The sequence below is a fragment of the Bidens hawaiensis genome, unplaced genomic scaffold (genome assembly GCF_021521415.1).
Source record: "Bidens hawaiensis isolate Kalapana, Puna unplaced genomic scaffold, B.hawaiensis_p1.1 tig00008479_1, whole genome shotgun sequence".
Lineage (NCBI taxonomy): Eukaryota > Viridiplantae > Streptophyta > Magnoliopsida > Asterales > Asteraceae > Bidens > Bidens hawaiensis.
In genome coordinates, this window is record NW_027491602.1 from 928,119 (window position 1) to 939,473 (window position 11,355).

At 39.0% G+C, this 11,355-nt stretch overlaps 1 protein-coding gene across 1 annotated transcript; it reads right to left on the reverse strand.

Moving 5' to 3' along the window:
- Nucleotides 1–5,706: 5,706 nt before the first annotated feature.
- LOC143529096 (protein PEP-RELATED DEVELOPMENT ARRESTED 1, chloroplastic-like) lies at nucleotides 5,707–10,848 on the reverse strand. Its single transcript, XM_077024966.1, has 9 exons — nucleotides 10,552–10,848; nucleotides 8,568–8,723; nucleotides 8,422–8,490; nucleotides 8,165–8,335; nucleotides 7,945–8,088; nucleotides 7,074–7,229; nucleotides 6,924–6,977; nucleotides 6,267–6,326; nucleotides 5,707–6,115 (listed from the first exon to the last, which is right to left on the reverse strand). The coding sequence occupies exons 1-9, from the start codon at nucleotides 10,846–10,848 to the stop codon at nucleotides 6,071–6,073; spliced, it is 1,152 nt and encodes a 383-aa protein (XP_076881081.1). The 3' UTR covers nucleotides 5,707–6,070.
- Nucleotides 10,849–11,355: the final 507 nt, after the last annotated feature.

The window sequence follows — 11,355 nt, forward strand, 5'->3', positions numbered from 1 at the left end:
TTAACCCAACCCACCAAAAAGTTTGCTTGACTTTACTTAGTGTTTTATGATATCCAAAGTGCCCACCTTCAGGAGATGCATGGCAAAGATGCAATACAGTACCCAATAAAGGAGAGGTTGGACTTAAAAGGACAGCCCCCCCCCCCCATCATGAAACCAAATACCATCACGAAAGATCACTTTATGTTGGAACCTTGTGTTTAAGTTAGAGGGCAATTTAAAATAATAAGGATCAAGTTGTACCTCACGTTGAATGTCATGTGAAATAGTGGAACACGGATGTGAAATAGCCATGTATTCAGGAAGACGTGAGAATGCATCCGCCCTTTGTTGCAAACACCCTTTTTATATTCAATAGTATAGTCGAAACCCAACAACTTAGGCAACCAACGAGCTTGTGCCGGTGTCAAGAGGCGTTGTTCCAATAAATATTTTAGGCTCATGTGATCGGTCTCAACCACAAAGGGCCGCCCAAGTAAGTAATGACGCCACTTCCGAACCCCTTTAACCACCGCCAACATTTCTTTTTCATAAGTGGACCATGTAAGCATCGAACCCTTCAACGGGGCACTATAAAATGCAAGAGGCCTGCCATGTTGTGTAAGAACAGCCCTGATACCCACCCCGCTTGCGTCACACTCAACCGTAAAAGGTTTAGACCAATCCGGAAGACCTAAAGTAGGAGTAGTGGTTAAGGCCTCTTTTAAGGCCTTGAATGCCTTGTTAGTGGCTTCATCCCAGACAAATGGACCTTTACCCACCAACTTGTGTAAAGGAACCGCGATGCTTCCGAACCCCTTTATGAACTTGCGGTAATATCCGGCCAACCCTAAGAATCCCCGAACACCCTTAGCATTCGTAGGAGTGGGCCACGCTAAAACAGATTGAACCTTGTCCGGCTCGACCGCGACACCTCAACGGAAATAAGGTGCCTCAAATAATGGACCTGTGATACCCCAAAACAACACTTGGACTGCTTTGCATAAAGATTATTAGTTTCTAAAATTACAAGCACAATAGTTAAATGCTCCACATGTTCCTCGAGGTTTTTTGAATATACTAAGATATCATCAAAAAAAATCAATGTAACCTTACGTAAAAACGGCCGAAATAAATCATTCATCAGGAATTGGAAGGTAGCCGGGGCGTTGCTAAGCCCGAACGGCATGACAACGAACTCGTAATGGCCCTCATGAGTGCGAAAAGTGGTCTTGTGAATATCTTCATCCTGGACACGAATCTGGTGATACCCAGAACGCAAATCAGGCTTTGAATAAATCCGGGAAGCATGTAACTCATCCAACAGTTCATCGATCATTGGAATTGGATACTTATCTTTGACAGTAATATCATTGAGAGACCGATAGTCAATACAAAAACGCCACGAGCCATCCGATTTTTTGACAAGTAATACCGACGATGAGAAGGGGCTGTGACTAGGTCGAATCAACCCTTGTTGGAGCAGCTCACGGACTTGTCGCTCAATCTCAGACTTTTGTAAATACGGTTGTCGGTAAGGACGAGCACTAACGGGTTGCGCACCGGGTATGAGCGGAATGCCATGGTCCTGGAAACGCTTCGGGGTAGTGTGGTTGGTTCATGAAATACCATGGCAAAACGGTTCATAACCTGCTGAATCGCTGAGCAAGGATACAAAGCAGGATTAGATTCAACCGATACTAGGCTGATTTGAAGGAGAACTGCGGGCCCAAGGATACCCATTGCTTCATGAGATTTTAAGGCAGCCAATTCGGATCCTTTAAGCCCCTGCAACTTGTGTGTTGAACCAGCTAGATGGAACCCAATAGTGAGTTTGTCATAATTAATCTCTACCGGTCTGAGGGTCTTAAGCCATTGAACCCCTAGAACCACCGGACATGTTGCGACAGGTAAAACAAAAAAAATCGGTAGAGATAATATACCCTTGGACGTTGATAGATAAGCCTCGTACACGACCTGCACACGATACTTGTTCGCGATTCGCCACTACAACTTTGAAGGGTGTATCTTGTTCCACCTTGAGACAAAAACGATCCACCAAAGCCTGATCGATAAATTTATGGGTACTCCCACCGTCGACTAACACAACCACACGTTTGTTTTGAATCTGACCTAGCAGGCGTTGAGTTTGTGGAGTGAGGGCACCAGCGATTGCATGGAAAGATATTTCTGCATGGGAATCGTCTACAAGTGTTGCGGAATGTTCCTCGTCGACATCAGTGACATCTTCAATCATAAAAAATTGAGGTTTATTGCATTTATGCCCCGGTGTATATCGCTCATCACAATAGTAGCAAAGCCCCTTTTCTCGACGTTCACGGGCCTCATTATTAGAGATTCTGCGAATAGGGGTGGGGGCTGGAAGGGATAACTTAGTTGTGGGTCCAGGGCCCAAAAGCCCAGCAGAGGAGGAGGTTTTAGTGGATAAGGGAAAAGCTTACGTTGCAAGGCTATTTTATCTTCAACCAAACGAGCGATACTGATGGCTTCCGATAAGTTGCGAGGCTTTTTTATCTTTACCTCCAATCGAATTTCATCTTTTAAACCGTCGTCGATAAAACAACCGAGAAGAAACACATCCGACAAACCATCTACCCGATGTGAGATCCTCTCGAACGCCTCTTGATAGGCTGCGACCGTGGTCCTCTGTTTAAGACGAGAGAGAGCTTCAGACGGATCGTCAAAATCCGTGGGACCAAAACGGTGAAGGAGGGCCGTAGTAAACTCAGCCCAAGTAAGTGGTCCACGGGACTTCGTATACCACTTGTGCCATTGGAGAGCGATGCCATCAAGGTGGAGCGCGGCGAGGTCGGCTTGCTCGGCTTCCGGGACCTTCTGAAAGTCAAAAAACTGCTCAGCTTGATAGAGCCAAGCCGCCGGGTCATCGCCACTGAAACGGGGAAAGTGCAATTTGAGGTAAGGTTTATGTTCGGCACCGGGATGCACAATGACACCACCACCAAATCCGGACGGACCAGGGGTGGCCTTATCCTGTTTGGTGTCGATCGTCGCCTGAAGAGTGTGGACATCACCCATGAATTTTTCGAACATAGCATTGAATTTGGCTAGGGTATCTTGGGTTTCTTGCTCGGTAGTTTTCTTTCGAGTGTCCATGGAGATCACCACCGCTCTGATACCACTGTTGTGGTAGGATCGGTTCAAGCAAATAGAGAGAAATTGAGAAGAAATTTAGAAAGAGTAATTGAAACAATTTTCTGGATTATTCTCATAAAAAGCAAATAACTCCGTTTTAAAGGGTACAATGGACTCAAAGCAGCTACTCCTAATAAACTGGAAAACATGCACACGGAAACTCAGTCATGGACCACAATTTCCTTTATTCTCTCACCCACTTAGAATTGGAAATACTAAACATAATAATAACAAAACATGCAAGACTCAATAAACAATTAAAATAAGCCCACGTGCATGGACTTGGGTACGTAACAGCTTTGAAGCAATAAACTTATCTTTAATATGACTTATAAACTACAACCTAAACTAATAGATGGTCGACCAACAATTTAAGTGCTTAATAAAAATAAAGCATTATTAGTTGACTAAGTATTCTTTTTTTTTTGTCAAAGGGTGTTATTATGATGTTACAAGTAAGTTTGTTGAGAGCTTAAGAGCCTTATCTTAAATAAAATTAAAAATAAATAAGAAAAGGTGGTGATTGGTTAAATTGGTGGATAGTGTCTCACCTTCAACATTCACCTCTGGTAGGGGTTTGGCGGGGCAATTCACGCCAACCACGCATAGTCTTTCTAGTTAAATATTCGGAAACCTAATTCTGTAAATTAAATCATAAATGAACATACTACACCATTACTATTATGTTTAAGTATTTATTAACTTACAATCCACTTTATAGTTTTGAAATGAAAGAAATTATAAATCGTTTGATCATTTTCAGTCTTATGGTCCTGATCTTACGAAAACAGAAAATGTGGCTTAAATCGTCATAACATTCGTCAAAAGATGGCTCAAGACTTTACAAATTACAAGTGTAAAACGAACTTTTTTTTCTTTGTTTTTGAGTGAGTCAAGCATGAAACGTTAAAAACAGTATAAATGGTTGGCATCAAACCTTAGAAAGACTCAATCAAGTATTAGGAATAGTTTCAAACATTGTTAAAAAAAATAACCTTTTTTAATTAATGAAGTTTACCTGTTCGTATCAAAGTAACTCCTATATTCATAACCATCTATTAACTTTTTATTACCAAGTAAACTTTAGATTTGTATTGAACACTAAGTATTTTCATTCACTTCATTGATGGAACCATGCTAAAAGTGACAAAATTTTTTGACTACTAATATATTAGAAATAAATAAGTCTAAATATCCACTAAATGGTTTCCATAATTTAATTGTATTTGAACCCGTATACTACACATATAATTAATTAAAATAAAATATTTAATAAATTAATCAAAACACAAATTAACAATACACTTATCATACATTTACATTGTTAATATAAAGTCATTGTACAATATAGTTTACAATAATTTAAAAATAAACAATAAGTTAATTAACTGACATTATTTTTTGTGTTTCTTTAAGACTACAAACGTAGCATATAAATAAAAAACATGATATATATAATGTCAATAGAACAAACTTTGTTAAAATTTAAAAATAAGGAAACCAAACTAATCTTTTTTTTTAATAGCTTGAAATAGAGGTGCATAAATCGGGTTTTTCAAATACCCGGGTTCAGGTATGACCGGATACTGAAAAATCGGGTATTGGTAATACCCGGGTCGGGTTCGGGTCCGGGTATTCTCTCTAAAATTCATACCCTATGCATCGGGTTCGGGTTGGGTATCGAACCGGGTATTTGAATACACTATTTTCAGGTACTGAAAAACCCCTATTTTTGGGTTTTTTTGGGGCTTTTTTCTTTTTTCGGGTTTTTTTCGGATTTTTTTAAGGGGTTACAATATTTAGGGGTATTTTTAGGTATTTTTTAGGTATTTTTCGGGTAATTTCGGATATAGATCGTGTATTTAAAAAACCCAGTTTCGGGTATTGGAAAAACCCGGTTCCGAGTATGGAACCGGTTCCGGTTTTCGGGTATTACCGAGTATAAATCAGCCACGGTTCCGGGTACGGGTTTTGGTACTGAAATGCATACCCTATCCGTACCCTACAGGTAGGGTCGGATACGGGTTAGGATATTAAAAACCCAGGTATTAAAAAAACCGATTCCAGGTTTTTTTTTCGGGTCCGGTTCCGGGTTTAGGTTTGTTTGTGCACCTCTAGCTTGAAATATGTATTGGGCCTTAAAAATTTATGGACCTAAATAACACAACTCCGAAGTCCGAAATAGTATACCTGAAAAGGATGATAGTCGGCAACTCCACACTTATATATGAGAAGATAAATTCATTTTCATAAATCATAATCAGTTTTAGTTGTTATGTAACACTGTAACGTCACATCTTGAAAACTAAAATTGACATAACAAAATTAAAAATAAAATTGTGAATTATTAAAATCCATAATTCACGCATATTGCATATTATTAACAGAAATGCAGGATCATATAACTTTAATAAATAAAAAGTTATGTTTTAATTTGACCCGTTTTAAACCTCTGTACCTTTACCTACTGTCACATTAACAAGTGTTATCTCTGGATTAGTTAATGTATTAAGACAATTTATAAGAACATGGTCAAAATATAAAAGAACTCAAAAATCTACAGGGTAATTAAAAATCATCAAATATACCAAATATCATCCTAGAGACAAATTGATTAAAGTGGTCAAAATATATAGCTTCCAATCAAGTTAATAAACATCAAACCTTTATATAACTATTTGTAGCATCATCCTATAAATAGAGCAGATTGTCTTATGTTATATATGACAATTAGTCACATATAAACTCGGTTTGCTCCTCTTGATCGGACCATTTGCCTTATCGGTTAGCCCAGTGAGCTTTGTGACACGGTGATGTGGCAATCTTCATAGGAACACACGACCTTACCTTAGTTGATCACACGTTAGTGCATCTCTGAACATGTTTGTGGAGCATATTTGCATGTAGGCAAAGTAGTTTAGAATGCTATCTCTTGAAGAACTTGAAGTGTATTTTGATGAACCTGAAAATATTAAGTAAATCTACTAGTTAAGAGGCATGCAACGGATCTTTAATGGGTGTATCGTGTTTTGCCATGATTCACGTTAAGTATAAACAAATCATTTTAAATAATTTTTCATATATCTAATATTGCGATTTCATTTCAAACTTACCCATTCAAGATGTTGTGCAGTGATGCCAGAGATATTTCCATCATAAATGCCGCCTAGCACCTGTGTGTCCGACACCACGTATGAATTCTTATGAAACCCCGAAAAGTAGAAGTAAAAAATGGGATCGACGGGTAACGGAAACAGATCAAATGGGCAATTTTTTGGTATGAATTGGGTTGACTCGAAACACATTCGATAAGACTATGTAAACAACTAGTGAGTCGAATATGATTACAAAAATTAAATTATTTTAAGAGTGAATTACTCGGATGGTCACTGTAGTCTATGGTTTTGCGCAAATTGTAAGTTTGGTAAGTTTGAAAAATTACATGTATGCCCCCACTGTTTCGAAAGTGGTACATGGATGGTCCTTGGAATACCAGTTAAGCGCATATGAAATGACTAAAATGCCCTTAATGATACTCATCAGTCTCAAAACATTTGACCTGTTTCCATTGAATAATTTCAATAATTATCTAGTGTGTTGAATAAAGTGAATTAGGAGAATTTTGGGATTAAAATACTATGGGTGTCAAACCATTTGACCCGTTTCCATTTTAGCTCATTTTATTTAAAATAAACAACCAAAAAAATATAACCAGAATTGATCGAATAATAAGTAAATGAGTTGAAATCATGAACTAAAAGAAATAGTACCTTGGAGACTGTTTCTAAAAACATGCCAGGTCGCACTGGATTTGGTTTTGAACCCTGTAAATCATTTAAAAAAAACGTTGTGTCAAGAACATATACGATGTACTGAATTTAATAACATTAATTTCTGCTAAAAAATGTTTAAATGCTCACTTTTCCTGCAATCCCACTTGAAATGCTACCCCGTCTTTTACTTTGTTCTTCATCGGTTCTATCAGCACCTTCATCTTTGCCTAACATCACATTCTTGATCATGTCACGCACCTGTTTCCCGGGTTTCTGAGCAACAAGTTTGGTCAAAAAGTTAACCTGCATTGATAAAATGGGTAATACTGAAACGTGTGAAATAAAAGATAGGTAATTTTATCACGGGTCAAATGGGTTACGGTCAAAATCATTAATTTCAAAACAGGTTGGGTAGGCCTAGACCTGTGAACGAACCGTATGTTCAGTGAATAGTTCGGTGGGAAGCTCGTTTATTAAATAAATGAACAAACACGAACATAGAAATCTGCTCTATAGTTAAACGAACGAACATGAACACACGTCATGTTCTTCATTTACGTGCATAAACGTGCGTTTATGTTTGTCCATTTATGGATGTTCATTTATGTTAGTTTACATATTTATTTAAATCAAATTTATACCAATACTAACTGACTTGCCGAACCAAGCTTTGAGTAATAGGCTAACAAAATGAGCAAACGAACGAGAACACATTCACTTTTCTTTGTAAACTTGCGTTCGTTACTGTGCATTCGTTTATGTATTTTCATTTATGTTCGTTTAGAATATAAAAGAACGAACATAAAGGAATATGAACATGTTCATTTTCTTAACGAACGAACATGAACCAGAAAATTCATTCGTTTAAAAGTACTTTAAATGTTAGTGTTTGTTTATTCAGTTAAAGGAAAAAAACGAACATGAACATGCCCCGTTCGTGTTCCCTCAGTTCTTTTGCAGGGCTATGTAGGCCTGAAACAATTTTTTCCAAATAAGCAATTTTTTTTCATAAACAGACCTCTGATCGGGGTAGAGTATTTAAACCGCGATTATTTCTTTCATCTAATAATCCGCCACCCATCATACTCCGGGCTTCTTCTCTAATTAAAACGAGTCTTGCCAACAGCTTTCTGTCAGGAACAACAGGCCGACTCTCCATAGTCTGCATTAAAAACGCTCATTTAGATATAAATATTGTGTATAAATAATTACTGTGGGTTTAAAACGACTAGAATCACCTCTAATAAGTCATCAGCCTGATTAGCTATGTCATTTAGATTCGCCCCTGGAAGATGAACTTTTGCACCATGTTCACTTTCAAATGCACCGCCACCTGCAGCCACGCGCCTAAGTAATTCATGTCTGCTTTCTTTTTGGGGAGTTCTGCATAGCAGCCCGACAACTTGAACCTATAAACGAGTGTAAAACAAGTTATTATTAAAAATGTGATAAGTGGTAAATTGTTGACTGTAAAACATGTAGTTATTTAGTTTACATGTGGAGGACATTTTTTGGTAAGATGGGATAATACCGTCTCCTTGATCACTTCCAATAAAGACTTCCGCTGTAATTAATAAAAGATTGTTATGACTTATGACATTTAAAATGTTTTTAAATAAAAAAGATAAGTTGAAAAATAACCCTTTCGTCTTCATCTTTTTCGGCTAGTTGGATCATGTAATCTAGGGCCATCATGAAGCCTGATTCCATCTGATCAACTCGTTTACCAATCACACCTTGTGCAGCTAATAGCACTGCTAATTCTTCGGATTCTTCATCCATTTGGTCATCTTCCAACTATTAGATATATCAAAACCGATTAAATCATAGGTTAGTTGACATGATAGCATCCCAATTGTAACTATATGGATACAGAAACAAATATTACAATTGCAAGTATACAGATAGTTACTCTTGTCCTAGTTTCTCTATACTGTTGATAGGGGTATACATGGAATATATAGTTAGTACCGACCCGCTTGTAGAGGAAAATAAGGAAAATTGGTCTGAACTTAAAAAGGACATAACTTGGATTACGAGTGGAATTACGGAGCCCGCTAACAATCAACGGAAAGGTCTCAACGAGCCGGACCTTGTGGCAAACCATTCCACAAGACAACAGTTTTTCCCTAAAGTTTGCCCTGTATAATTTAGTCCCTTATCTAAAGCTTTAAGTTCATGTTGTCATTTACGTTTTATAATTTCGAACACTTGGCAAACCTGCCAAATTTAGAAATCCCCTAAATAATGGGCTCTACTGTAAGAAAATATACTAAAACATCCAAACGATTAAAATGAGGTGGCAGGCAAACGGGCAACAAAAAAAAATTAAGCTGCGCCGCAACCCCCTTTTGGATACTAAAAACAAAGTTTTGGTTCTTAGGGCCGATAAATTACTATGCACGACCCACTGAACCGTGTTCAAAAAGTCAACGGTCAAAAAATTCCAAATGTGTCAAAGGCAAAAGGGATGGCACATGTTGATTCTCTAAACAACAAGGGTATGTTTGGTAGGAGATAATGGAATGAAGAAGGAATGGAATGTGAGAAGGAATGGAATGGACAAGGGAATGAAATGGATCATTACATTCCTTTGTCTTGTTTGGTTAACCTATAGGAATGAAATGAATTATTATTTTATGTTGTTTGGTATCCAAAAAAATTATAGGAATGAAATAGAAATAATAAAAACACTTCTATCTCAATATATATATATTTTTACCAAAATAAAAAAAACTACATTGGTGACGGTGGTGGTAGCTCCGGTGACGAAAATGGTGGTGGCGACGGCGACGGTGGTGCTGGTGGTGGCGGTCAAGCGGCAGGGAGATGGTTGTGGTGGTGGTGGTGGGGGGTGGTGGTGGTTAAGCAGTGGTAGCATTGGTAGTGATGGTAGGGTGGCGACAACGGTGGTAGCGGTCAGGTGGTGGTGGTCAGGCAACGAAAATGGTGGTGGCGGTGATGGCCAAGCAGAGGCGATGACAACGGTTGCGGTGGTTACTGCAACGATGGTTGCGACAGCGATGGCAGTGGTATCGCTGGTTGTAAGGTGGTGGTGATGGCGGCGGCGGCAGCGGTAGCGCTGGTGGTGGTGGTGGTGGCGACGGTGTTGGTAGTGGCGGTCAGGTGGTGGTGGTGGTGATAGTAGTGGCGCTGGTTGTTGTTAAGTGGCGGAGTTGCTGAGAAAGTATGTTGAAGGAGGAATGGAATGAAAAAAAAGAAAGGGGTGAGAAGGAATGGTTTTGATGGAATGGAATTCCATTTGTAATGGATGATTCCATTCCATTGAGCAACCAAACATCACATTTTTCATTCCCACGTAATGAATCATTCTCCCCCTATCATTTCTGCATACCAAACGCTACCCAATTCTTCTACTTTGAGAACTATCGCTAAATTATCTCTCTTTTATTACTTTATTATCGCTTCCGCTCTGCATCAAAATCTAAGTTGAATTGTAACAAAATCAATTAATAACTGCAAAAAATCTAAAATTAACTATTATTTAGTTGTAATGAAGGAAGTGTGACACATGCCCACGAGGTGTATGATATAATGCCACAAAGAAAAAAAATTCAAATACCACCTAACACACAAAACAATAACAAATTAAAACATATCTTACAAGATTAGCCATCTCTTCAAGGACAGAAGTGACTTGTTCACCGCCTTTAAGCAAAGCTTCATACTGAGCAGGACTCCAAGTACTCGTTTCATCCCTTGTTGTTTCCTGTTGTCTGCTGGTCCTACGTGCGTCCAGTTCTTCCTGCGTGTAGCCTCCTCCGACCTCGTAACTGGCGCGAATTGTGTACGAGATTCTTTTGTTTTGGAGGGAAAGTGATGATGGTTTTTGAATGGTGGTGGAGTGAAGAGGTGGAGGTAGGAAGGTTGAAGAGAGGATGGGTTTGGTTATGGAGATCATGTTTGTATTGGTGGATTGGTGAACAAGGTGAAGGTGTATGAGAGTGTGAGAGGATATTTGGTTGGGTTCTGACTAAGGGGAGAGACCTGCTACCAATAATAAGTTCTTTTATTCATTTTGTTATGTATGCTACGGTTAGGAGGCATCGAAGCCCCTTTACATTGTCATATTAGTGTTATATGGGCACCGGGAGTTTCGAAGCCTTTCTCTATAACGCCCGTTATAGTTTAAAGCCTCCTTGGGCGTCTCATTATATATGTAAAAATATATGTATGCGTGTAGATGAGAGGGAGAGAGAGAGAAGGCGCCGGTCATCCCAACGCCGCTTCTCCCCTCCACGCCCCCGCCGACGGCGCCCTGCGGCGGTATACAGCGCCCACCGCACCCCCCTTCCTCCTCCTTTGGCACCCCATAGCATGGAGTCTTAACAGGGGCTCACGTTTGCTTCAAAGCTTGGTTGATTTGGCATTCTCTAGATAAACCATACCATTAACGGACACAGCTATG